This window comes from Micromesistius poutassou, assembly GCF_964030765.1.
Source record: "Micromesistius poutassou genome assembly, chromosome: 16".
Taxonomy (NCBI): domain Eukaryota; kingdom Metazoa; phylum Chordata; class Actinopteri; order Gadiformes; family Gadidae; genus Micromesistius; species Micromesistius poutassou.
Window position 1 is genome coordinate 4,509,523 of NC_140286.1, and position 27,612 is coordinate 4,537,134.

General features: G+C 49.6%; 2 protein-coding genes across 8 annotated transcripts in view; both read left to right on the plus strand.

Moving 5' to 3' along the window:
• chd8 (chromodomain helicase DNA binding protein 8) lies at positions 1-23,853 on the plus strand. Of its 3 annotated transcripts, none has more exons than XM_084481243.1 (41): positions 1-57; positions 892-969; positions 1,067-1,886; positions 1,968-2,138; positions 2,527-2,808; positions 3,354-3,464; positions 4,098-4,630; positions 4,846-4,957; positions 5,464-5,733; positions 6,179-6,247; positions 6,357-6,412; positions 6,566-6,683; positions 7,045-7,128; positions 7,999-8,136; positions 8,427-8,548; positions 8,909-9,152; positions 9,485-9,661; positions 9,944-10,087; positions 10,393-10,491; positions 10,930-11,089; positions 11,571-11,781; positions 12,143-12,338; positions 12,530-12,700; positions 12,954-13,244; positions 13,601-13,821; positions 14,389-14,591; positions 14,922-15,078; positions 15,573-15,662; positions 16,007-16,110; positions 16,569-16,692; positions 17,039-17,114; positions 17,480-17,751; positions 18,227-18,459; positions 18,676-19,365; positions 19,463-19,566; positions 19,689-19,916; positions 20,274-20,381; positions 20,786-20,902; positions 21,096-21,200; positions 21,589-21,693; positions 22,138-23,853. In XM_084481243.1, exons 3-41 carry the CDS (start codon positions 1,185-1,187, stop codon positions 22,558-22,560), a joined length of 7,821 nt encoding a protein of 2,606 aa, XP_084337369.1. In that variant the 5' UTR covers positions 1-57; positions 892-969; positions 1,067-1,184; the 3' UTR covers positions 22,561-23,853. The 3 variants fall into 3 exon arrangements, with proteins under 3 accessions (XP_084337369.1, XP_084337370.1, XP_084337368.1); XM_084481244.1 differs by having other exon boundaries at positions 1,971-2,138; XM_084481242.1 differs by having other exon boundaries at positions 1,067-2,138.
• tox4a (TOX high mobility group box family member 4 a) overlaps positions 23,854-27,612 on the plus strand; it is a 7,286-nt gene continuing 3,527 nt past the window's right edge. The window contains exons 1-6 of one of the 5 annotated variants that reach the window (XM_084481253.1): positions 23,854-23,959; positions 25,193-25,258; positions 25,410-25,721; positions 25,873-26,118; positions 26,959-27,303; positions 27,527-27,607. In XM_084481253.1, coding sequence (XP_084337379.1) covers positions 23,954-23,959; positions 25,193-25,258; positions 25,410-25,721; positions 25,873-26,118; positions 26,959-27,303; positions 27,527-27,607 — 1,056 coding nt within the window. In that variant the 5' untranslated portion in view covers positions 23,854-23,953. Of the gene's footprint in view, positions 23,960-24,654; positions 25,107-25,192; positions 25,259-25,409; positions 25,722-25,872; positions 26,119-26,958; positions 27,304-27,526; positions 27,608-27,612 lie in introns of those variants that run through there. The other 4 variants (XM_084481254.1, XM_084481250.1, XM_084481252.1 and 1 more) reach the window with 4 other exon arrangements.

Sequence of the window (27,612 nt, forward strand, 5' to 3'; positions counted from 1 at the left end):
TTTCCTGTAATCGTACAGTGTTGTGAGACGGAGAAAGCCATGTGTGTCGATGCAAAGGTAAATTTAGCGTCCCGAAAATATAATTGAGAGAGTCGGGGCAGAGGATGGGATGGTTATTCACAGGTATTGTGGACGTAGATCAGACGCAGGCCGGCCCAAACAGCATCGCGGCCTAACCCTTGTCTCAACGTTGACGGGCGATGGTTATAGTGGCACGTTGCTTTGGTTTGGTCCGGTTTGTTGACGAGACGAGGGAGTCCAACAGTCATTCAATGGTCGGTTGTTAGATGACAGAGAAGAAAGCGGTGAACCCAACACGTCCACTTTACTGGATATAATTATAATTCCATGTTTTATCGTCAAGTGTAATTGGCAAGAGGTTTTTTTTGTATCGCTAGCAGAGGAAGCTAATGCTAACTGAGGGGTTTGTGAGGAGACTGCGAGCCGGCCAGACAGCATCTCTCCTCACCAGCATCCTTACCAGCACCCACTACAGCTAAACTGCTGTCCTCAACCAATACTGCTTATATAATCGACACTGTTCTAGCCTATATGCTTTATTGATTCAGTTATATTGGTTACTTGGGTCATAGATGCTAGATTTCAGTGACTAAGAAAACAAAAGGCAGACGTTTGTAAAACGAGTGCATGTGTGTTACACGTACCTTCACGGATATCCGTTGAAGTGCTGGGACAAGTTAATTGATTGGACTCTGTTAATGGGACTTAACAGTCATTACAGTTGTATGAACCTTGCTTCGACGTGTACAAATAATGTCCCCATAGACTATTTAACGTGTGAGTTGTAAAGAAGGCCAAGGAGCTGTTTGGAGTTGACTAGATTGGGACTCGTTTACAAAACCCATCATTGGTTCTGTTTTTTTTACACAGGCATCCCAGTCCTTGGTATTGGAAGATACAAATTAACCTCAAGTTACGGAAAGGGCTGAACAAGCCCGTCACCGTTAGGTAAGTACATTGGAGTCAAACTGTTTACTGGCGCCATATTATTTGAGCAATTTCAATGTTTATTAATGTCAGGTCTCTCTTGGTCGTGTGTTCCCAGTTCCTTGCATTAGTTCTGGGGGAAAACCGAAGAGGGTTGGTCAAGTGATTATTTTTCTCCCCTCGACTAAGAGGGTCTTTTTGGTCGTGCCCATCTCCCTGGGTGGAGAGGGGGCACCATGGCGGATCCCATCATGGACTTGTTTGAGGACACCCCCCTGTTTAACCTGGATGCTCTTCCAGAAGACTCCTTCTCCCAGGGCTCCTCCGACCCCGTGGAGGAGGCCCTGAAACTGGCCCTGGGCCAGGTTGACCCCCCCGCCGACACTGAGCCCAGCCCGGAGCTCACCGTCACCCCTGTCCTCGGCCTGACCATAGCGGCGCCCGCTCCTCTCCCGGAACCGGTGCCCGCCGCCCCGGCCCCTGTTCAGCACCAGACAGTCCAGTTGGCCCTCCAACCCACAGTTTCCATGGCGACCACCACCACCACCACCACGACGTACCGCTCCCCGGTGCCGGCGGTCCAGGTGCAGACACCGGTGGTGAGCACCGCGGGCGCCACCACCGTACTGCTGAGCTCCCCGATGACGATGCAGACCACCACGGCCGGCTCCAACGTCGGCACTACCACGCAACAGCAGCTCACACAGTTCGCCCACCAACTCACGCCCCAGCAGCTGGCCGCCATCACGCAGCAGGCAGGGGGGAAGATCGTCATCCTCAAGGGGCCCCAGGGCCAGGCCCAGGTTCTGCAGACTGTGTCCGGGGGCGCCGGCGGGGGCAAGGTGATCCGCTTGGTGTCCGGCACGCAACTGCGGCCCGGCATGTCCATCCTGCAGGGGGGCACGGTCCTGAACCAGGCCGGCCAGGCGCAGCTCAAGGTGGGTTCTGCCGGGGTACAGAGGCTGATGCAGTTGTCTGACGGATCCCTCAAACAGGTCCTACTCACCTCCATGCCCCAGCAGGTGCAGCAGCCGCAGAGCCAGCAGGTGCAAGTGCAGCTAGCACAAGGACAGACCCAAGTTCAGATCCAACCTCAAGTCCAGATTCAGCCCGCGATCCAGGGCCAGGTCAGCGCAGCCTCCACGGTCTCCCGGCCGCAGGGGGTCACACTGACCACGGTTCCACAGCAGGTGAGACCACCACAGCTATCTCCACCCACACAGGGCCCCTCGGGGATTAGTTTAGTCCTACTTCGGTGCTCGACGTCTTGTCCCAAGTATCTTCTGGGAGCAGGATGGTCTAGTGGTTGTGGTGTTTGACTCCTAGCCATAAGCTTCTGGGTCCGAACCGCAACATCCACAGTCTACGTGATCGCATCCTAGGGCAAGAGGCCCGAACCCCTTACCTGTTAATAAGATACACATCTGAATTCACGTTGCTTCAGTCACATCGCTTTACTTCTACTGTCCCCTATTGTCTCCTTTAGTTATCAATAAAGCACTATTTTATCTTCTCCTTAGGTCATAGCATCTACTAAATGTCCATCTCTCCATTAATCCTTCTCCTCCTCTCTCCCAGGGCGGCGAGGCGAAGCGCATCACCCTGGTGCTCCAGCAGCCCTCCCAGGCCGGCACCAACACCACGCAGGCCCAGACGGTGAGCGTGGCGGCCGGCACCGCCCAGCAGGGCCAGACCAGGCTGGTGCTGGGGCAGCTCCCCGGGGGAAAACTGGTGCTCCAGGGGGGGCAGCTGGCCGCCCTGACCCAGGCCCGGGCAGTGGGCCAGGCTGGCGGGCAGCCCAAGGTGCTCACCATCCAGCTGCAGGTGCAGCAGCAGCCCAACGCGCAGGGGGGAGTTAAGGTGAGGATGGACACACCCATGTGACAATAATGATGGAAAAAAAAATCTGCGGAGGTCTCTTGAATCGCTTCATGGGTAAAAAAAAAAGCGATGGTAAAAGAAAATGGATGATAAAATTGAAAAGATAAATAAAGGGGAAATGCAACAAGGGTGGGCCACTAAACAAGTTTTAACAGAACAATTAAAAGGATTTAAGAAAAAAAAGGATTGAATTACATTTAACTAGCTTTTGTGCAATTTATACTTGCAATATATATATAAAAATATTATATTTTGTCATTTTTAAAAGTCGTAACAAAATATGTCTTGTTGATTGTGATGGTGCTAACCTTACTAAATGGCTTTGGGCCTTTGGGAAGCAACTTTAGGAAGTATTTTGAAATGTCACACTTCTTCTTTACGTGCCTTTCTTAAACCCGTCCAACGAGATGACTAGAATGACTGACTTATCAAGCGATCAGCGACTGATCAGTAGTTCCCTTCAGGTGATCAGCCGTTAGTACATCCCTGATTCGACAAATCGGTTCTGTGTCTTGTTCTTGCAGTACCAGCTGGTTTCTGGTGGGACCCCGGGCAGCCCCCAGATGCTCCAGATCACCCAGGGCCAGGGGGGCCAGAGAGTCGCCCTGCCGCTCAAGATGCTGCTGCAGCCACAGGTGAGCTGACACTGGGCTGGGGGGGAGAGGGAGCTGCTCCGCCCTAACTGAGCGCAGCTTTACTCCCCATTCCTTGGGATCGCCATCCTATTTTTTTTTTTCAAAGGATAGCTTACCCTAAAGTCACAGCAATGTTGTTGTTTTTTATAAGTTGGAATGAAGATGTTTTAGTAGACTTTGTACTTTGAAATGGCGTTGTCTCAGACTCCCATGCATGCTAAACTACTTCCCAACCTCCCACACAATCACACTCGCTTGTTTGCATTTATAATCTGTGGCAGAAGGCATGGAGATGGATCAGATGTTTAGCCTGTTTCATCTTTTTAATATTTATCAGGCCAGGATGGTCGCGTGTTTTAAGGGTTCGACTCCCAGCTGAAAGGCACTGGGTTTGATCTGCACATCTGAAGCCTAACGCCTAGCCTAACCCGTGTATCCGTATCTGAAATCCAGTCCGTAAAGTGGACAAAATGTCTGCTGAAGGACTTGAGAGTTACAGCGGGGGGAGTGTGTTTACGTCCCTCTACCACAATCTCTTTGATCCATTTCCACTACACACCATCCCGATAAGAGTGCTGCTCCTAATCCACAACGTTCTCCTCCTCCTCCACCTCCTGTGCTGTGTGTGTCCAGACGAGCGCGGCCTCCTCGGCAGGCGGCACCGTCTCGGTGGTGAAGGTCATCAACACGTCGGCCGCCGGCTCGGCCGCCACCACCACCACCAGTAGCAGCGGCCTGGGCGTGAGCGGCCTGGGCGGCCAGGCCATCCGCATCACCAAGGCCAGCGGCGAGACGGTGACGGTGCGGCGCGTGGAGACGCTCTGCAAGCAGGAGAAGGCCAACCGCATTGTGGCGGAGGCCATCGCCCGGGCCAAGGCGCGCGGAGAGAAGAACCTGCCCCGTGTCCTCAACCAGGACGAGCTGCCGGCCAGCCACGCCGCGGCCGAGCTGGGGGGCACCGTCACCGTGGTGACCACCACCGCCGCCAAGAAGAAGTCGGGCGGCAGCAAGAAGAAGAGCCCGGCAGGGGGAGGGGCGGCGGGGGCCCACAAGGGCGGGGTGGGCGGCGACAAGAAGGGAAAGCCCAAGGTGGCGGGCGGCACCGGCATGGCCGCCGTGGGACCCCTGGGCGGCTCCAGTAAGAGCAAGAGCAAGGCCAAGACCAAGTAAGCTGCTGCGCCCTGCGGGGGACCCGCTCGTTTTACATGTTTGATATCAGAGCTTTTTTTTTTTTTGACACTTGAAACACGTTTCAGATGCATAAGGCTGTGCAATATAATTATCGTGTTATCATCTTAGAATTTGGATAATGTGATGTATTGATGCTGAGGTGAGACTTGGTGGCTGGTGTAAGCCTAATCGCTCTCCGTCTGTCCCACAGCACCATCACTCTGGTGGGCACGAAAAAAAGGAAGAGGAACGCGTCCTCGGACCACTCTGATGGGGAGCTCAGCCCCGCCTCCCCCACGCCCCTGGAGGAGGACATAGCAACGGTACACGCACGTACACAATTGCACGCACACACTGTACAGAAGATCAGACTAGTGGCTAGGAGTCCCAGTGGAAAGGTTCTGGGTTCAAACCCCAATGGCCACACTCTACCTGTAGTACTTTCCTTGGGCATGACACCCGACCAGCGATACATTTAGCTCATCACCCTGTGCCCTCCTTAAAGGCTAAGGAAACCCCAAACTTTACGTTTGGGTCTCACAAAGGTTTCGTGAACTTTTGTGTTATCTTTGACTAAACTGTGTAAAGTTATTAAGCAGGGGAAATCCTCTTTCCAAGAGCGGTAGTATTGTATTGGCTGCGTATCATAGCGGGGGGTGGGGTTTGACAGCGTCTGACCACGCCCCTCCTATGGACCCAATGTGTCCATTTCTAAAACCTTCACAACCGCTCTGAAGGCATTTTTTGAAACGCGTAGGCCGAAGTCCTCCTGCAAAAAAACGAGGTTACCTACCCTTTAACCCCGGCTGTCCCACCCCCCACCACACAGAGGCGCTCCAACCGCGTGGTGAAGCGGAAGAAGTACACGGAGGACCTGGACATCAAGATCACAGATGACGAGGACGAGCAGGAGGACGTAGACATCACCACGACGTCCGCTGCCGTGGCCTCCATCAGTGGCGGTGGAGGAGGCGGCGGCGGTGGTGGAGGTGGCGGCGGCAGCAGCAGCAGGAGTGCTGCTCAGCTGATGGCACAGCAGCTGAAACAACAGGAAGTGGAGCTGGACGCTGACGGCCAACCCAGCATGCAGTTCTTTGTGGTGAGCTGTTGCGTACTTAAATACGGTGACAGGGTTTGGTTTTTCCAATAGTGGTTGGCTGGGTAAATGTTCCAAAGCAATATTGATTAATGTTACCGGCGTGTCTCTGTCTTTGAGCAGAACAGAACAGATTCAGTTATTCATTACGGCATTAAGGCATATGGATATCAGCAGATGTCTGCTCTGATTGGCTAGATAGCTACCATTTTTTGTCTTGATGTGTACATTTTTGATTGGCTAGATGGATACACCATCAGCCACTGCTGATGGTGCATATATCAAGCAATTCTATTGTGTTAGTTTTTTTTCATTAGATCTTTATGTGTCAGAAGCAACCAAGTGGTTGTGTTTGCGATTGTTGGACTAGCGATTTAAAGGAATGGTGTTTAAGGTTGCAGCATGTGGTTTGTAGTGTTTAAAACACTCTGTCCTGACATTTCCACAGGAAAACCCAAGCGAGGAAGATGCAGCTATTGTGGACAAAGTTCTCTCCATGAGGTCAACCAGGAAAGAGGTAGTTTTCATTTTTTCTACTTCTTGGGGACCAACTCTAACCAACACAAGAATGTGTCCCAGGAGGATTGTGGGTGCTAAATAACAGCTTCCTTTTTCATGACTTTTAGGTCTCTCCGGGCCAGTACACTATCATGGAAGAGTTTTTCGTCAAGTACAAGAACTAGTAAGTCTCGGTTTCCATTAAGTAACCATGCCTTTTTTTTCTTTGCAAAAAGGAAAGAACTGTGACAATGTAGCTTTTTATAAGTTTGTACGTAATCCCTCTCTCTTTCTGTGTCTCTCCCTCTCGGTGTCTCTCCCTCTCTCCCCCTGTTAGCTCCTACCTGCACTGTGAATGGTCCACTCTGGAACAACTGGAGCGGGACAAACGGATCCACCAGAAGCTCAAGAGGTTCAAGATCAAGTACACCCAGATGAGGAACCTCTTCCAGGAGGTGAGCAGGTCCCACCAGATGGTTGTAAGACCCAGCTGAGAGGTGCTGGGTTCCATGTCCATGGTCCCACCTGGAGCGTAACCCCACCTGCCTCCTGTTCTAGTGTTTGATCTCGGTTCTGCAGCGCTTTACCCCTATTTCTGTATTTTATTTGTTGTCCGGCCCATTTCAAAGTAATTTTGGACAACAGCTCTAGTCTGCTCAATGGATTCGTGTGATGTAATGCTCCGTAGTGACGTGTCTGAATTCACCACAAGTCTGTTATGGGTAAACCACACCTGATAAATATGAAATATGGGACTAAATGGGAAATATGATTTTTTCAGTGCAGTGGCTAAGATCTTTCCATGCATTTGTGCAGGAGGAGGAAGCCTTCAACCCAGACTACGTGGAGGTGGACCGGATTCTGGATGAGTCCCACAGTGTGGACAAGGACAACGGAGAGGTAGGAGAGAGGGTCTACAAACAAGTGAATTCAGCATGCTCTGGACACTCTTTCACCAATGTCTTTATCTTTGAAAGATTTATTTTTATCACCTGAGGTGTTTTATCTATATTTAGGACTTGTGAAGGACCAACTGTTTTGTAGGCATGTCTTTGTAAACTACAAAATCATTGTGTGTTTTTTTAAAGTTCACATGACGTTTCTAGATGTTGGTAATTTACTAAATGTTGGATCACGTTTACTTTCGCTCACATTAACTGATGTTTTTTGCCAACATAAACCCAGGAATAAATTCAGATCGCGAGCAAAAGATGATTACATCCACTTCTAAAATGCAAAGACGCATGCTCTCCCTTCTGGCTTTATACACAAATATTGATTGCCGCTCGGCAGGATCAGTGTTGGTTCTCTCGAAGACGTCTAGTGCCTGCATTAATCTTGTTATTTAAGAGGACGATGACACGGAGCACCTGCTCAGTGTTTGCCTTCTCATGTATTGATTGAAACAGTCTTGTGTCTCTAACGCCACCTGCTATGGCGCTTACCGCTGAGACAAACCGTCATGTACGGCGTATCGTTGCCTCAGCCTCTTTCAAAAAACATATCCGTTCCCACTGCTCTGTTCATAATGCGGCTTTTCATGGCGGCATTACGGAACATTATCAGCATTTCTGGTTGGCTAAATGTGTGGTCACGGTTTGTTATTGGCTGAAATGACTTGGTTTACACCAAGTGGTTCGTTTGGCTAGATGAACGCTGCTCTTTTTGGTATAACGGCTTTGGGTGTCTTTCTCGTGTTTTATTGATCGTGACTGTGGTTCTAGGTGATGTGTAAAAAAGGCCATAAGCAATGTATTGTGTGTGTTCCAGCCGGTGGTGTACTACCTGGTGAAGTGGTTATCGCTGCCCTACGAGGACGCCACCTGGGAGCTGAAGGAGGACGTGGATGAGGGCAAGGTGGAGGAGTTCAAGAAGATCCAGGATCGCCCTGCGCGCCTCAAGAGGACCGTGAGTGGTGCTCTGCTTCTGTGGGCTCCACTGCTGTTGTCAAGACAACTGTTTCATGGCTAAACAGAATTATTTTTTTTGATGGATTAACTTATTTATAACAGAATATATATTTATATTTTTCACATCCTTTTGACAATTTAACAATTTCTGAAATTCGATCCAAAATGTTTTTGTATCATTATCTTTGCTCTAGACATTATACAGCAGACTTTTGTAACGCTAATCCCTTCTCCATTGAACACCGTCGACCTACTTCCAACATGTTTCCCCTTTCCTCGTCCAATCAGCCGAGACCTCCAGCGGCCTCGTGGAAGAAGCTGGAGGAGTCCAAGGAGTACAATAGCGGGAACGTCCTGAGGGAGTACCAGCTGGAGGGGGTCAACTGGCTGCTCTTCAACTGGTACAACAGGTACTGGGCACTCACTTACACCTCTCTTCACTTTCTTCAGCACACATGTGTTCACATTCACTCTATCCGGACCACTTGAGATTTTATTTTTATTTTATTTATTTTGTTCATAGTTACCCCCGTTAAAGGATGACGATAACGTTGACCATATAATGTCTGTGTGAGGTGGACTGAAGGTCAGGCTGGAAACGCATGTCGACCGCCACTCTGAGATAATGTGTACATAATGTCCACATTACCAGCAACACGGCTTGGTTTATAGAAATCACCTGCATGGCCTGCGTCGGGTAACCCATCCATTTTAGCATGACTGTCTTCCGTGTCTCCATAACCGTGGGTCTGCTCCTCCGTGTGCTTCAGGCAAAACTGCATCCTGGCTGATGAGATGGGTCTGGGGAAGACCATCCAGTCCATCTCTCTGCTGTCTGAGGTGTTTGGCGCAGGCATCCAGGGCCCCTTCCTGGTGATCGCGCCGCTCTCCACCATCACCAACTGGGAGCGCGAGTTTGCCACCTGGACCGATATGAACGCCATTGTGTACCACGGCAGCCTTGCCAGCCGGCAGATGATCCAGCAGTACGAGATGTACTGCAAGGACGACAAGGTGTGTGTGTGTGTCTGTGTGTTAGGGGGTTCTTGGGGAATGAAAAACGATTCCCGATTTAATGTAGATTCTCACATACACTTAAACACAAAGGCAAACCTAAGATAAAAGTTAGAACATTTTGGAAGGTTTAGAATTCTTCTTCTCTCACAGTGTGTCCACAGCAGTAATATCTAAATATAAGAAGCATCTGCTAAACCCTTACACAGTAAAAGGGCTCAGTGAGTACTTAATCGCTGTGATCCTCCCGCTCATCACACCTTACATTACGTCACAAACACAATAACACCCGTCCCCCCATGGGCTCTGTTCTCTCCCTCTTCCCCCCGCAGGAGCACCTAATCCCGGGGGCGTACAAGTTTGACGCGCTGATCACCACCTTCGAGATGGTGCTGTCGGACTGCCCCGAGCTCCGGGAGATCTCCTGGCGCTGTGTGATCATCGACGAGGCCCACCGGCTCAAGAACCGTAACTGCAAGCTACTGGACAGCCTGAAGATGCTGGACATGGTGAGGGCCGCCACACAGCTTCACTCTTAGTGACAGGGGTTTGAGCATCAGGCAACAGGTTCTGGGTTTGAGCGTCAGGCAGGAGGTTCTGGGTTTGATTGTCAGGCAAGAGGTTCTGGGTGTTGACATCAGACGAGAGGTTCTGGGTTTGAGCATCAGACGAGAGGTTCTGGGTTTGAGCATCAGGCAAAAGGTTCTGGGTTTGAGCATCAGGCAAAAGGTTCTGGTTCTTCATGGCTTCTACCAGTAGGTTGATGTTCTACTCTTGTATCCCCCTCCCAGGAGCACAAGGTTCTGTTGACGGGAACTCCTCTGCAGAACACGGTGGAAGAGCTGTTCAGCCTGCTGCACTTCCTGGAGCCCGCCCAGTTCCCCTCTGAGACAGAGTTTCTCAAGGAGTTCGGAGACCTCAAGACGGAAGAGCAGGTGTGGAGGAGTTTGCGTTGCTGGCTGTCTTTTTCTCTCTAGCTATCTCCACCCTTCTTTGATAGGGAAAAATCAATTCTTTCTTCTCCATCTCTTTCTCTCTATTTCTGTTTCCAGCTTTCTCTTTTGTCTCCATCTCTTGCACTGTATCTAATTTTCTGTGCTTAGTCTCTCTCTGTATCTTTCTTCTTTCCTGTATTTATTTCTCTCATTCTGCCTCGATCTTCCTCTCCATGTCTCTCTCTCCCTCGCATGTTCCCACATAGTAACCGCCTCTTTCTTCTCTGTGTTTGTGTGTGGTTCAGGTCCAGAAGCTGCAGTCCATCCTGAAGCCCATGATGCTGCGCCGACTGAAGGAGGACGTGGAGAAGAACCTCGCTCCTAAACAGGAGACCATCATCGAGGTGAGCTCCTCACTCTGACCGCTCTGAGCACCCAAACCAGCCTCAGACAAGCCTCTTTGTTGCTTATTAGCCAAAGCAGAAGAGTAACGAGATTTAGGCTTGTGTAACAAATGATGACCCCGGCCAGTAATAATTGCATTGGCCAAAGAATAACTCTTAAAGAAATCAATTGATTCTGACGTCCCTGGAAGAAGACACTATTCTGTGTTCTTTCTCATGGTTTATTCCTTTGGATATGGAGGGTTTTGCCCTTTTCGAGACCTTAAGGTTAGGGGCTGTTGTATAATGTGTTCTGTAAAGCCCTTACAGACTCACTGTGATGTTGGTCAACCCAAATTAATTTGACTTGAATAGATGAAACAAAAAGGATCCGTTGCACCCTTTTCTAATGACATAGAGTGCTGCTGTGTTTGTTTAGTAAAGTCCTTCTGCCTCCAGGTGGAGCTGACCGACGTCCAGAAGAAGTACTATCGGGCCATCCTGGAGAGGAACTTCACCTTCCTCAGTGTGGGAGTCAACAGCAACAGTAACGTGCCCAACCTGCTCAACACCATGATGGAGCTACGAAAGTGCTGCAACCACCCCTACCTCATTAATGGTACGGACCATTGCCTCTCCACCAACCCCTGCCTCATTATCCGTAGTGGCCATTTTAACTCTATGCCCACCATTACCTCCTCACCAATGGTAAGACCCCTTAAAGGGAAACCATCACATTTTCACTAATAGAAGACTTGCTGCTTTAAATCATCTCCATTTAGACAAAATGGTCTGACAGCTGATGCCATTATTTAGAATCCGACCAGTGGAAAATCCTGGAAGAATGGCGTCAATGGTTCCAGCCTTTAAGAGATTGTTTTGGAGAAAAGTTTATTCTTATGTTAGAAAATATCCGAACCTGACCGCCTCACCGCTGAACTACCTTCTGAGAGGCTCTTAACTTATATGCATTAACTTCAACCTGCAACTTTTCCCCAAAAATCCTACGGTTGCTCAAACAAGTGAATACGATTCAATGTGTAGTAACCGTCCTGTTTGAGGAAGATGAAGATGACCCCTTCTCCATCTGTGATCCCAAGGCGCGGAGGAGAAAATTGTGGCGGAGCTGCGGCAGGTGTACGACCCCATGGCCGCCGACTTCCACCTGCAGGCCCTGATCCGCTCGGCGGGCAAGCTGGTGCTGCTGGACAAGCTGCTACCCCGGCTGAAGGCGGGCGGCCACAAGGTGCTCATCTTCTCTCAGATGGTGCGCTGCCTGGACATCCTGGAGGACTACCTCATCAACAAGAGGTGCGGAGCTCGGCCAGAGAACCTGTTGTCTAAGGCTATGATGTTTGTTTGTTCTGTGAGGCCGCTCCTCAGCCCGCAGTACCCTCACGGTCTGTCCAGAGGGGGTTCTTTGAAGTTCTCAAGAGTCCCAAAGTACTTGAACTTGTTCATCTAGTGACCCAAAAGACAATTTCAGTGTGCCTGTGGGACCCAACCAGACACTTACCTGAACGGTATAATAATAATAACAAAATATAATGCTACCCAAGTTGCATGTAAAGGCAAATGTGAATTATTTGAGAATTGTGTAGTCGGGTGTTGAGAAACAGGTCACGTGACATGGTGTTCTGACATTTGCTGGTTCCATTCCCATGGCCTCCAGATACCTGTATGAGCGAATTGACGGCCGGGTGCGCGGCAACCTCAGACAGGCGGCCATCGACCGCTTCAGTAAGCCCGACTCGGACCGCTTCGTCTTCCTGCTGTGCACGCGTGCTGGGGGCCTGGGCATCAATCTCACCGCCGCCGACACCTGCGTCATTTTTGACTCGGACTGGAACCCGCAGAATGACCTGCAGGTAGGGCCTTCTTTCCACGCCTCATCCTTACGGAAAGCTCTCTGAAGGAAAACTACAGAGATAAGATATATCCACTACCTAGATAGACTGACTCTAAAATGTCAAGTTCGTTCACTGGCTGGTGCTGCTGTCGAGTTTGAACGCCTGTGACTCAACGTCTCTGTCTCTCGCCATCTGTCTCCTTCTTCTAGGCCCAAGCGCGTTGCCATCGTATTGGCCAGTCCAAGGCGGTCAAGGTGTACCGCCTGATCACCAGGAACTCGTACGAGCGCGAGATGCTGGACAAGGCCAGCCTGAAGCTGGGTCTGGACCGCGCCGTGCTGCAGAGCATGAGCGGCAGCAAGGAGGCCGGCCCCAACGGGGTAGGGGGTCTTATCACTGTTACCTAGGCAACCAGTCTTTATCCACACTCTCCCAACTGCATGTATATATTTACGGGAAACATAATGTACCTGTTTTTTTATTAGGTTAGTTATTAGTTATCCTAGCATTGTTTAGAAGCCATTGGTTAGCCTGGCATAGTTCTGAAGTTATTGGTTCGCCTAGCGTAGTCCAGAACAATCATTGGTGAGGCTAGCGCAGAAACATCTAACAGCTTTACCAACTCTCCATCAGATTCCGCAGTTCTCCAAGAAGGAGATTGAGGACCTGCTGAGGAAGGGGGCGTACGCCGCCATCATGGACGAGAACGACGAGGGCAGCCGCTTCTGCGAGGAGGACATCGACCAGATCCTGCAGCGCCGTGCCACCACCATCACCATCGAGAGCGAGGGCAAGGGCTCCACCTTCTCCAAGGCCAGCTTCGTGGCCTCGGAGAACCGCAACGACATCGCCCTGGATGACCCCGAGTTCTGGCAGAAGTGGGCCAAGAAGGCCGACATCGACTTTGACTCCATGAACCGAAAGGTAACTGTTGGAACTGGGTGTTTTTATGTCCACACCCCCCCAGGTTGAGGGTTGAAGGGTTGTGTAGTGGCTCTGGTGTAGAGTATTGGGATTGATTCCAAATGTCTGCATCCTACCTGTGGGCATGCTGCTCCTTGATGAGCTGCATCTGAATCCAGTCAGTGGTCAGCATCAACCAGATGAATACAGTGTAAATATACAATGGTCAACAAAAAATAGAAAAGGATATCGTAAGGACAATTGCATTTTATTTTCTATGCTTTTAAGAAAACTTGCCATTATGTTTGGTCTTATCTAAATGATGCTTCTCCTTTGTTAGTTTGAATTGGTACTCACTCCCTCTTACTTGCCTCCAGAACACCCTTGTCATCGACACGCCCAGGGTCCGCAAGCAGACCCGCCAGTACTCCACCCTGCGGGGCGAGGGTGGAGAGCTCTCCGAGCCGGACAGTGACGACGAGTACCCGCCCGCCAACTCCCGGCAGTCCCGCTCGTCCCGGCGCTCGGAGCGCCACACCGGGAACGGCTACGGCCGCACAGACTGCTTCCGGGTGGAGAAGCACCTGCTCGTCTACGGGTGGGTGAACGCCGCAGGCAAACAGGCATTTCAGACGATTCTTCAATTTCAGGGTGAAGAAATGTGGTTCTTAATCTAGTCTAGCCTTTCTATGTAGTCCCAATTATGAAGTTGTTCTTTGGCAACTTTATAGTGTACTCTGCACCAAAAGAAAATATTTGTATTTCTACTTTTGCTCTGGATGTTGCTTTTGCTCTGGTTGCTAAGCGCAGCGCTACATTTCTTCAGTTTAATTATTTAACAACTGACCCGATGGTGTTCATTAAACAGGAAACGGTACAACACGTAATCCTAGAATCTTCTGTCCAAAGAGTGCTACCAGTTTCGGATTCTGTTACTTGAGACTGATGCAGACTGAGAACTCTGCATAAAATCATCTAAACCAACACACGTTTAGAAATCCAGCCCCACTATTCCCTCCCTCTTTCTCATTTGTCCACAACTATTCCTTGCTCATCTTCCATCCATTGCTCATCCTTCTTAATTTGTTATTTTGCTTTTTATCGCGTCTGATCCGAGCCTAAGACACATTTCTTCATTTGGACATCTTCCCCTCGCTGCCTCCAGGTGGGGTCGCTGGCGGGACATCCTGTCTCACGCACGGTGCAAGCGGCGTCTGGGCGAGCGAGACGTGGAGACCATCTGCCGTGTCATCCTGGTGTTCTGCCTGCTGCATTACCGTGGCGACGAGAACATCAAGAGCTTCATCTGGGAGCTCATCACACCGGCCGAGAATGGACGAGAACCCCAGACCCTGCTCAATCACTCTGGTAGGAGGACACACACACACACACACACACACACACACACACACACACACACACACACACACACACACACACACACACACACACACACACACACACACACACACTGCTCAACCCCTCTGGTAGTGTGGCACAAATAAACACGCTGGCCAAAACACTGGTAGAGAAACATGACACGCAAACCCAAATATGTTGATTAAACTAAACCAGTAGTAGACCCAGTTTCTCTTAATTGATCCTGATTGGTTCTGTATGGAAGTTGTATGTGGAAAAACGTGAAGGTGTAGCCTTTTCCACCGATCCAGTCAGTTAACGTTGTGGTGTCTCCTCCAGGTCTGTCCATCCCGGTCCCTCGCGGCCGGAAGGGGAAGAGGGTGAAGGCCCAGAGCACCTTCGACGTGCAGAAGGTGGAGTGGATCCGCAAGTACAACCCTGACACCCTGCTGCTGGACGACAGCTACCGCAAGCACCTCAAGCACCAGTGTAACAAGTCAGTACACAAGCAGTACACAACACATTCACACACAAACACACACACGCACCCTCGTATTATGGGCCCACGCTCATAATGCACTCTTAAGCTCGTCATACAAACATGCTCATCACACACTCACTCGAAACACACATGCTCATCACACACACGCTCAACTCACACAGACAAGATGCAAGCTTATCAAAGACACACATGCACTGTTTTTTGTGCCAGTGGGTCATTCAAAATCTATGTTTAAAAAAAGACATCCTCTTAAAGATGTATTCAGGTTGGTTCTTAAATGACCTCCCGAAGGCTGAGAGATGAGTAGAAGTTCATGAAATGTAGAGGCTCCTCTTTTCTCCTGAATGGGAGCCATTGATCGCAAAGTGCTCAGAGCGGTCATGTCAACCAGAGGATGGAGTATCTAAGTGCCGCCTCACTCAACTGTCCCTCTCTCCTCCTCCTGTCCTCTCCTATCTCCTCCTCCTGTCCTCTCCTACCTCCTCCAGGGTGCTGCTCCGCGTGAGGATGCTGTACTACCTGAAACAGGAAGTCATCGGGGGGCAGGCGGACGCTGTCCTTAAAGGAGGAGACTACAGGTAACCCGACACATCAGCCTTCGCCTCCTTATCAATCATGCAGTAGGAACTGCACTGTGACATTCTGAGGACGAGGGTCTTCAGTGTAGAAAGTAAAGTTAAAAACAATTTGATCAAATGTAAAATATTATATATTGGGTGTGCAGGAAAAATATAGGAAATTGATAATAGACAAGGTATTCTGATTCAAATAATGAATTTTATTGGCAGATAAGTTTGAGCACTTAAAAAATGTTGAAACTTAATACTCAAATAATCAAATACTACGACGTATCATGAATCAGTGATAATGTATAATATAATGTGTGTGTTATAATGCCGTCCTGTCTTGTCTGTGTCTCCAGGGACATGGACATCTGGATGCCAGACATGGAGCAGCAGGAGGTCCCGGCCGGCTGGTGGGACACGGCGGCGGACCGCTCCCTGCTGGTGGGGGTCTTCAAACACGGTGAGCGCGGGGGGGGGGGGGGTCGTCACATCCTCCTGGGTTTGTGTAACAGTGAAGAGCAACTCAGGCTGGCTGGGGGTGAACAGGAGGTCATGGTCGTGGTATTTGGTGCAGAGTAGTTTTGGTTTGTGTTGTAGAAGTATGTTGGTTTGTACTAGTTTGTCTATTTAGCCGATACTATTCAAAGCGATTTGCATTGATTTGATGCAGGTCAATAATGAGACGTCAACGGGTTTGTGTCAAGCATTTTGCCTACAAGAAGTACTATATAGATAGATAGATAGATAGATCTCTACTAGACTATCCTGCATCTTGTTATGTTGTATGAAATATATAATATAAATCTGTGAAATATATAATATAAATCGTTGTTTTCAATTAATGCCAATGGATCGTCGCAACCTAAGTCTTTGTTGTTTTATTTCAACCAATCTCGTGGCGTCTCTTCCCGTCTCCAGGATATGAGATGTACACCACCATGCGGGCCGACCCCTGCTTCTGCTTCCTGGAGCGGGCCGGTCGCCCTGACGACAAGGCCATCGACGCTGAGCAGCACACCGGGGACGCCGAGATGGGCGAGGAGTGAGTGATGTCATTCTAGACCACGCTGTTCAACTGTCATCCTGGCTCAATGTGTTTCTATGTAGTGATGAGGCGCTGTCGAACATCTAAATGACTAGTAGCTTTGAGCCTTATTTTAAACAATTAGTAATTATTTTGAAATTGTTTGTATGTGAAGTATCGAAACCGGCTTGTCCCAGCACAAACCTGATTCCCACCTGAAGGTGGAGACTGGCTGTAAGGGTTTGTGGTTGTAGGTGCTGTATAAGCCCACACTCGCCCACACTTCAGTGTGGGCGTATGAGCATAGTGGGCCAAAACAGACAAGGAGGTCAGAAGAGATAACATTTTTGGTTGTTCTCTGCAGTGTTGACGATGACAAGTATTCAGAGGATCCAGAGTTCAAGCCCGCAGCGAGACACACTAAGGACATGTACGAGGAGGTGAGACTGTCGTCACTGTGGACCAGCCATAAAGTTATTCAGTCATACACAATGGACAAAAATCTACAGTTATTCAGTCTTACACAATTGGCGAAAAAATACAAAAGGTAAGAGTATCAAAACTACCTTACAGCGATAACCTTGCATAATATTATATATTTAACCATAAAGTTAGTTAAGTAACAGATAAAAATGTAATGAATCTGCAGATATTTAAATTTTACTACAAAACTTTACTTAAATACACAATGCAAGATACACATAGCTTATGCTAACACATTAGTATACCAACACTATTCATGACATTTATACAGAAACCTTTTCGGTAAACATGGGCTTATAAAAGTACACCCCCCCCGCCCCAGCACGACTCTCTTAACATGGACGACGACGTCTCCGTGGACGACAAGGCCCCGCCCCCCGTGCCGCACAGCTCGTCCAATCAGAGTGGCGCGTGCGAGTGGCCCACCAGCTCCACGCTGACGGCGCGGCTGCGGCGCCTCATCACCGCCTACCAGCGCAGCTACCGCCAGGAGCAGCTCAAGATGGAGGCCGAGGCCAAGGGGGACCGCCGGCGCCGGCGCTGCGAGCAGGCCAGCAAGCTGAAGGAGATCGCCCGGCAGGAGAGGCAGCAGCGGTAACCAGCCCCCCCACCTCCCTCTTCTGGGTTCAATGGATTCAAAAGGGTTCATGGATCCAATGCACAGTTAAAGACGGGGGTGTTCTGAGCGTTGGCGTTCTTAAGGCGAGACACGCTGCATTAGAGATGCAGTAGGAAATGAAGAAAAATGTAAACTGTAGAAAGGCCTCCTCGAATGTTATTGTGTAGGCCTTCATCAATTACACTCTCAAATAGCCGTCACAGGCCCACGTTAAACACGACACCCTAAGCCGTTAAAAGGTCAACCAAAACTTGCTATGGGGGGAAGGGAATAACAAGCACATCAAAAGGGGGAAGGAGTGTTTCATGACTGTTTTCTTCCCCTTTGAGAAGATGAACCTTTTAGACACTTTTATCCAAAGCGTGTGACAGTTAGGCCTGTGTTCTCCTACAGACCCTGTTAATCCAGACCCCTGTAAAACCTGAATCTCCATCCTCATTGCTTCTCCAGGTGGACGCGTCGGGAGGAGTGTGACTTCTACCGCGTGGTGTCCACCTTCGGTGTGGAGAAGATCAAGAAGGAGCCGGGTTTGCCGGAGGACCAGGACCACCACTACGACTGGACCCGCTTCCGGTCCTTCGCCCGCCTGGACAAGAAGACGGACGAGAGCCTGGGCCGCTACTTCCGGGCCTTCGTGGCCATGTGCCGCCGGGTCTGCCATCTGAGGCCCGCACGCAGCGAGGGTAAGGAACCGTCCATTGGTGTGGCCGGTGGCAATGGTTGGTTGCCATGGCGTTGAGAGTTGAGAGAGCTGGAGACGTTGATGTATATACAAACATATATTTATCAAGAATATATATTTATTCCAATTTAATGTCATTGTTCACCAAAATAATGTTGTTATAATGAATCATCTGATTTCGTGCACCGCAGAGACTCAAACGTGTTTCTCCTCCCAGAGCCGTCGGAGCTGTCCCAGTCGCTGGCGCCCATCACAGAGGAGCGCGCCTCCCGCACGCTGTACCGCATCAGCCTGCTGCGGCGGCTGCGGGAGCGCGTCCTGCCCCACCCCTCCCTGGAGGAGCGGCTGCTCCTGGCGCCGCCCGGCTCGGAGCTGCCCGCCTGGTGGAGCACCCCGGACCACGACCGGCAGCTCATGCTGGGCGCCTCGCTGCACGGCGTCAGCCGCACCGAGCTCTCCATCTACGCCGACACCCAGTTCAGCTTCAGCCAGGTCCACCAGGACTTCCTGATGACCCAGCAGAACCAGCCCCAGCCCCCCGCCACGCCCATCGCCGGCGCCGGCGCGCTCCGTCCGGCCACGCCCCTCTCCACACCAAAGTTGGAGGAAGGGGAGGAGCTGGGCGTGAAGGAAGAGGAGGTGGAGGTGGAGGCGGCGGCCGGCGTTGGAGCGATGGGAGCCCAGCTCCAGAGCACCCCGCTCAGTCACCATGACTCCAAGAGCCGGGGGCGGAGCTGGGGCTTCAAGGGGGAGAGGAGCAGAGGGAGGAAGGCGGAGAGGAGAGCGGCGGAGGGCGGAGAGGAAGGCGGACGCGGCTCTGATTCAGATTCAGATTCGGAGTCGGGATCGTCTTCGTCGGAGCGCTCGGCGAGCAGCGACGACAGCGGGGAGAGCGACGGTGGCACAGGTAATGCCTCGGTGGAGCAAAGAAACAACAATCTTTCCAATCACATTTACACCGAAACGGAAATATTTACACCCCATGTGATTCGTTCCTCTCCCAGCCCGCCTGAAAATGGAGGACGGCGACGAGAACAGCCTAATGTCCCTGAGTCAGTCCCAGGGAGAAGCCCCCCCTCCGGACCCTCTCAGAGTGGACTGGCCCAAGGTACCGCTGATACCAGATCAGTATTTATGAGTTGGTTATGAAGTGGTAGCTCTGAGTCGTACCCAGATGAGACCCAACGTTTCTCTGACGTTCCCAATGTGTTGTTGTGGCGGTCCTCACAGGACCGTGTGCTGATCAACCGCCTGGACAGCCTGTGTACGCTGGTGCTGAGCGGCCAGTGGCCAGCAGGGCGGCGCTACATGTCGGAGGCCCAGCTCCCGCCGGGCTCAGAGGAGATGGTCGGGGACGAGCTGAACTTTGCGCGGCTGATGCGCAAGGCCAACAGCACCCCCGGCGCCCCCGGTGGGCCGGAGGGGGAGGACGGGGAGTTCACCGTCAAGCTGCTAAAGGTGAGGGAGCGGGAGGGGAATCAGAGTCAGTGTTACCGGAGTTGTTTTTGGTGATCACAAGGTCATGGGTCGGGATATGTTAAACAGGTATATTAGTTGGTGTATTATGTGTGCAAAATTGGCTTATTCTTGGGAATAGATGTTTCAGATGTCTACTATAGTGTATAAAATCAGCGACTTTTCCCATACAAATCTGAATAGGGCTTGACCAGATTAGTGTCTTTGACAGAAACATTTCCAAACATGGAGGCCTTACACAGCTTGCATTATAACAAACATACCTGCATTTCATTGATGCCCATCACGTGATGAATAGTTTCTTGTGGGTTAAAGTGCACTTTATGTTTCTTCTATCAGGAGGAGGGTTTGAAACTCACCTTTTCCAAGCAGGCTTTGATGCCCAACGGCTCGGTCGCAGAGAGCAGTGGCGGAAGCAGCAGCCGCAAGAGACACAAGGAACCAGAGGTACATTTCAACTTGCTGTGCTGCACATGTATCCCTCTATTGACCATTGAGGTGTTGATGTAATTTCTTTTGCCCAATTAAGGAATGTTTGTTTCATCGCCTCTGCAGACTAACAGGAAATTCCAAAGAGGGGTGAAATAATGGCTTCAAACTATCTTGTGCGAACACTTTTGTATTGAATTCTTGTATTGAAATCAATTATGTTTCGAAGTAGTGAAACTTAAATCTTATGAGGAAAATCTGTCCGACCAATCAATAAAATAATACGTTCAGTCATGGAACTGCAATCCGGAAGCCTCCAGAAACGCACAATTAGCGGTCTGTCTGTAACGCAGTTCCGTACAAACGTGTAGAGACTGAGGTTCACAAGGAAGGCCCCGCTCAATAGTCTTCACTCGTTGTAGTTGTCAGACCCGGATGGACTGGCCCACGACCCAATGGAGCGCACCCCTCGGCGCAGAGACCCGCCAACCTGGCTCAAGGAGAACCCTGATTATGAAGTGGAGGGAGACATGTTGGAGGTACTGTCACAACATCTCCACCTGTCTCCTTCTGCTCCATCGTAATACGTGATCTGTTTATCTGATGATTGATCCCTGATCTCCAGTTACTTTTAAGGGTTAGGCAGATTTATAAATGTGGATGTTCCGCGCTTAAAAAAATAATTATAATTATGATGTCAGCACTCAACCTTTGTCATTCGTTTGTCCTCAGCTTCTAGTAAACAGGAGCAAGAGGAAGAGGAGGAGGAGGAGGGCGGACAAGGCTCTGACCGGCAGTGAGAAGGTCAAGATCATTCACATGAGGACGGGGAAGAAGGTGAGAGCAGATTCACCATCACAGCGTTGTTGGTTTCTCATTAAAGCTCTGTGACAAACAGTTTCCAACTGTTTGCCAGATCCACTTAGTAATTTTCAGTGTTTTGTTGGCAGTTGGCACTTAGGTCGCAGGTGTTGAGCTTATTTGAATTTCTAACGATGCAACTAAAACAAAATGCAGTAATCGGCCAATGATTTAGTGATCAGACCTGCACCACTATTTAAAATGAAGACGTTTCAAGTAAAAACATAAGATATTTGTTTGTCTTGTACCTTAAGTAGTCCAATATCATATAATTACAATTCAGTAGAAAGTGCTCCCTCTAGTGTGTCAGTTGAATGGCAGTGTGTGGTGGTGCTGATGTGAGTGTGTTGTTCTGTATCTCCAGGTGGGGGCGTCCTTCTGCCCCATGCTGCAGGACCTGAGGGAATACCTGGAGGAGAACCTTGAACACGCAGTGGCCCCCGACTGGTCCGAGACCGTCCGCAACTCTGTACGTCCACTTTCCAATTCTACTCAATTTTATTTGTATAGCCCTTAATAATCATTACAGTCTCAAAGGGCTTAACAGGACAAATATTTTTGACACCCCCTGTTCCCTCTTTAGTATATTTTAGGAATAATATAATAATGGTTGTAGCTCTATCACATCCACTGCTTATTTTGGACTGCGGTTTTATCTGTCCAACATTTTTGAGGTGATCGTACCCGGTGATACTACCTGGGAGTAATTGAACTTTCTTTCATTGATATTTAGATACTTAACCTCTACCTTCACATTTCCTCTGATTTATACCTTAACATAAATATTCTACCAAACTCCCCCTCTAAAGTAGTACAAGGCGGCTCACCTCCTTGACAGACCTCCTCTCTGACCTCCGTGTCGAGTGTGTAGGCGTGTGTACCCCCTGACTAACCCCCGTCTCTACTCTCCCAGGGCTTCCTTCCAGAGAGCCTGAGCGACCGCCTGCTGACCGAAGACTCGGACATCCCCAAGAGAGGCCGGCGGCGCCACCACCACCACCGCCACCACCGGCCGGCCGAGCCCATCGTCACCGTGGTGGCCGACCCACTTCTGGGAGGAGTTGAGGAAGAAGAAGAGGAAGAGGAAGAAGAAGAGGTGGAGGAGGAAGAAGAGGAGGAAGAAGAAGAGGAGGAGGAGGAGGAGACGCTTGTGTCGGACGGGGCCTACATGATGGATGAGGAGGACCTGGACAGCTCCCATCACTTCCTCACCAGCGCGGACTTTGACGTGAAGATGCAGGTGGGGACCTATGACAGCTCAGACCAAGAGGCCCTGCTGGACGACGTTGTCATGGTGCCCAAAGACTCTGACTCCTCCTCTAGCTCGGAGGATTGACCAATCAACACTCGCCACCCCACAGCCCCACCGTTCCCTTCCATGGACTCGGTTGCCCTTTTCAACAAACAAAAAAAATCATGTTACTATAGTCATTTCTTTTTTATCATAAACTTCTGAAATTATGGATGAATGTGGTTTTTTTTGTTTTGTTTTATGTAGGATTGTTGTTTCTTGTTTTGTCAGGAAAGTAGCAGCTTTGCACCCATATGTTCTTTCTTCCTAGCCATCTTTCAACACTGTTCAGTCACACCCATCTTGGACAAACCTCACTGAGCGAGCACTACCCTCAATACAAGCTCTCTCTCGCTCTGTCTCTCCCTCTCTCTCCCCGCCCCCTCACCCATTGCATTCCCAGTCCCGACCCGTCAGGGACCACTCGCTGTGTAGAGAACCACTTCTCCTACCCCAGAACCTCAGCGCCGTTCCCCCGGCACTACACTGCACTCGATGGGGTGGAGGGACACCCGCATACTGAGCAGAGTCTGCAGGCCCACTGAAGACCACCCCCCAACCCAGACAGACAAGGACCCTTCCCCCCCCGCCCCACCCCAGTCTCTTCCTCCCGGATCTGATCGTTTTGGCATCGTTTCGGCAACAGGCATTGGCCTGTTGTGTCTGAGTCCTGGAACTGCAAAGGGCTCCATCGTGTTGATGTACATTTGTTTTTTATTTCACTACCGGGGAGGGAAATGATGGAACTGTGTATGGGAGGGGGGAAGAGGGCAAGGGGGGTTGTATTAGTTACTGATGCAGTGCAAGGAGGAGAATGTGGGCTGTATTGTACAACATAGAGCTGGTCTGTTGTGTGTGAAACGACCTGCTACAAGTAATTATTCTTGTTTTATGATTTGACTTATCTATGATATGAATAACAGCAATCTACAGTGAAAACTGTGTCACCTAGTGTGTATTTTTGTTAGATTCATTAATGAATGAGCAGGAGCAATAAGGGAGCTTTTGTTTACTTGTCTGTTTCCTGGCTAACCTCAGCTCTAGCAACTTACTTACTACCAGTGTGGCCATGCTGAGGTCTATACAAAACAGGTCTACTTGGCATATCCCACACTCATTCATTGGTCTGTGAACTACTATATATTACAGTAGTTATTGTTGGGAGGCCAGGTGCAGATACACGTATTGTTATTTATTGGCTCTCTGTAGTATTACAACAGAAAGGGAAATGCGGTTTGCAAAAAATGTGACGCGTTTTTCAGGAACGAGTGGATCAAATTGAACATCAATATTTGTCCTCTGCGTGACGAGTGACGCTATTTCCCGAAATAAAGGAAACCGGAAGCAGTGTTTTTTAAACCCGATATTTCCTTAGCTGATTAATGTATCCATAGTTCCTCCAATAAGTAGATGGATGTAGCTCCGAAGTTCTCTGACGATGGAGGTAAGACGGTCGACATTTCAATGGGTTATTCTAAGCCGAGAAGCGACCTACAAAGACAACTCGTTGAGAAGGAGTGTACACAGGGTTTCCTCAAGAGGTTGAGTTAAGAGGAACCTGCCTCTGTTGTTGACATACAACTTTAAAACTCTGCAGAGTTGCCAAAAGGGGTTATTCAAATATTCCCTACGATTGTGGGACGCAATAAACATAAAATCTGAATGGCCTCTGACGTAGTTGGAGTTGATAAAAATGTATTTTACAGAATGAGGGAACAAATATCGTACCCTTTATAACAAGTGCAGTTAGACCTGTATACGAATTAACAAAATATCGATAACTAATAACTTTAAAACTAAGTAACCTCTTATTTTTCTACGAAGCTATTCCAAATCATGAATTTCTAACAATATTGGTCCTATTGTTAAAAGGATACGCATTTACAATAATCGATTTACCAAAACTGGACGTTATCTCTGAAAATACGCATCTTCAACAAAAATATCAAAGAATGGAGATTTTATCGTGTTTTTAGGTGTGTGTTTTTTTGACAAAAGTCAGACAATAGATCGAGGTCAGATGATTAGAGCCATGTCGTCAATAGATTATTTCTGCCTTGGCGCTAGCCTGTTGCAGTATAGTCCATCGATTGTTTCTGTCTGTCGGGTTAGCTCGTTGTGTTGCATGCGGAGCCGACGTAGCCCACTAGGCGACATATATGGCTGCTGCTACTTGGTGTAAACTTGGTATTCCAAGTGAGCTACACAACTGTATAACGATCCAATTACAGTATTGTTAACGGTGAACACTTGGTTTAGGCTGGCGCATATTCCAACACGTTGTAGTAAATCTTCTTGGGACCAAAACCGGCAGGTTTTTCTGGCTAGCCCTTTAAGCTAGTTAGCTGCTAGATTTTTTCTGGTGGCTGGCTAGCTCCATGTATTATAGGTCATTGTCGCCCTCATTGGATCAGATAACTGTGGCGGTATTTTAATGTGTGTAGAAGCCTGTCGAAGACTTGTCCACGTTGATCTTTAAAGTATTAAGGATGGATCTGAATTTTTACTCTGATCTGTCGGGTAGCTGTGGTCAGAATGTCGACACGGAGTTCTTAGACACACAGGCATATGGGGAATACTCAGAGAACAAGGTAATATTAGCAGTAAACGTAAAACAATATTGTTTAATATAAATCAGTTATACGGATGTTCTAAACCATCTGTCTTCCGTACTTAGTTTCCAGGCAGCAGTGACAATTACCTGACCATCACCGGATCAGGGCACCCTTTTCTGTCTGCAGAGGTGAGAGAAACCCTGGTGCACCTGTATATTATTTGTACTCTTTTTTTTTTTCTTTTTTTTTTATTATTTTTTAATCAATGAGAAATGTCCTATTTAACGTTTACTGCTCACCGTGTCATTCATCATTCATGTATCCTTTCTACCCATCCAGCAGACATTTCATACCCCAAGCCTAGGCGATGAGGTATTCGAGATCCCTCCGATTTCCTTGGACCCGGATTCAGCCCTCAATGTCGGCGATGTGGTGTCCCACTTTGGGGAGCTTTCAGATGGCTCGGACGGTGTGGTGGGACAGGTGGGCTCCAGAAGCCTCGTTAGCAACCTGGTGGTCGGAGCCAACGACCCGTCGTTCGCCTCCACCTTCGTCAACAGCGGCTCCCAGGGCATCGAACACCTGAACCTGGGGGTGATGAGCCAGAGCGGAGCTGGAGCTCTGCTTAGCTCCTCGGCTCTGGTGAGAAATGTAAAACCCCTGTCAAATTGATTTTTGAAACTCAGTGTATTTCTCTGTGGAAAGATGTATGTTTGTGTTGCTCATACATACTGTGTGACTTGGATGTCCGTCCCAGAAAGTAACTGTCTGTTTGGGACTAATCTAGACCACTCTTCTTCAGGAACTGGGGAATTCCAACGGATCCCACTTCAGCAGCTCCTCGCCCATGACCATCGACGTGCAGCTCGGGGACATCGGTCACGGCCTCCTGGGCAGCAGCCAGCTGTCCACCATCAACCAGTCTGAGCTGGGGCTGGGCCTCAGTGCAGGCAACATCCTGCTGCAGACCAACTCCCCCGACCAGCCGCTGTCAGCCACCGCGTCCCCCGCCGGCTCCCTGCAGGACGATGACATGGACGACTTCCGGGTACGTCTCCCAACAAGCCCTGTGTATCATCACTGACCTATCTGTCTGTCTGTCTGTCTGTCTGTCTGTCTGTCTTAAATTGATGAAGAGCAAGCAATGAGGCTGTAATGTAGTGAACACAAGCCGGCTGTCACCTTGCATGATAACCCCGCAAGACAACAGCCAGCTTGTCGGTAGCAGATATTGTAGTGCTTTACTCAGGGACACTAGCTATACTTTCCCATTTTGGGAAGGTATGCTGGGTGGACCAATTGAAATCCAGAATAGGGGTTTGGTGGTATAGCGCCGTTTAATTGTGCAGCCAGCTGTGAGGGCACAATGGTGTAATGGCTAGGGTGTTTGCCGCCCAGCTGAAAGGTTCTGGCTTTCGTTTGCTAACTTCATGCTACTACTACATGCTACTACTACATGCTAGTACTACATGCATCTCAATTCACTGTTTGCAAAACCAAATTATGAAAGGGTAAATCTGCTAAATGTTTGGTGCTTTTACACACATGTTATTAATATAATATTTACTGTGTACATGATATCGTTAGACCTTTTTCACAGCAGCCATTCTGACATTTAATGTATTGGTCCTGGAACACCTAAATGGAATGGGTCCCTCTTTAAATGTTGTACACCGGTGTTAACCCTGCAAGAACATTCAAAATGTCAAAATGGCTGCTGTAAAAAGGGCCGGTTGCATGCCTGAATCAAACCCTTGTCACGACTACTTCCGGGCCAGGCTACTGCATGTGTAGGCGCTGCGAGTGGACTGGCGTTGGCATCCCTGGTGATTTATTTTGTGTTTCTTTTCCTTCCCCCCCCATGCCGGCGCCACTCTGGGCTCTGAAGAGCGTCCTGGTTGACTCCCCCATGTCCCTCTCCTCCGCCTCCTCCTCTGGCCCCTCCCACATGCCCCCCCGCCCCACCCTGCTGGCCTCGGCCCCCATCCGGAGAGGGGGCGGCAAGCCGGCCACGCTGGCCTCGGTGACGGCCCTGGCGGCGGCAGCTGCGGCCGGCAAGAAGGGTCGGAAGAAGAAGGACCCCAACGAGCCCCAGAAGCCTGTGTCGGCGTACGCGCTCTTCTTCAGGGACACGCAGGCCGCCATCAAGGGCCAGAACCCCAATGCCTCGTTTGGGGAGGTGTCCAAGATCGTGGCCTCCATGTGGGACAGCCTGGCCGAGGAGCAAAAGCAGGTGAGCAACCCCCCCGCCCCCCCCCCATTTGACTGAGTCATATACAGAATCCTAGCTCAAAGCTAACTAAGACCCAACTAAAAGCTAAAGCTAAATATATGTGATTATACATTTATGCTATTGTTGCTGCTGGCACATTTCTGCACATCCAGAGGCGCAGACTCGAGATGGGTACTCCTGGACTAAATAATCTGATAATAATCTTCTCCCTTTTACCTGCAAGGTGTATAAAAGAAAAACTGAAATGGCTAAAAAGGAGTACCTCCATGCGATGGCAGCATACAGAGCCAACCAGATGTCACAGGTAAC

Excerpts from the sequence above, each read along its gene's own strand:
- chd8 (XM_084481242.1), top strand. The coding sequence starts at position 1,185 with ATGGCGGATCCCATCATGGACTTGTTTGAGGACACCCCCCTGTTTAAC. Across the intron at positions 6,413-6,565 it reads TTCGTCAAGTACAAGAACTA|CTCCTACCTGCACTGTGAAT; the intron begins GTAAGTCTCGGT and ends TCCCCCTGTTAG. Across the intron at positions 13,822-14,388 it reads AAGCACCTGCTCGTCTACGG|GTGGGGTCGCTGGCGGGACA; the intron begins GTGGGTGAACGC and ends CGCTGCCTCCAG.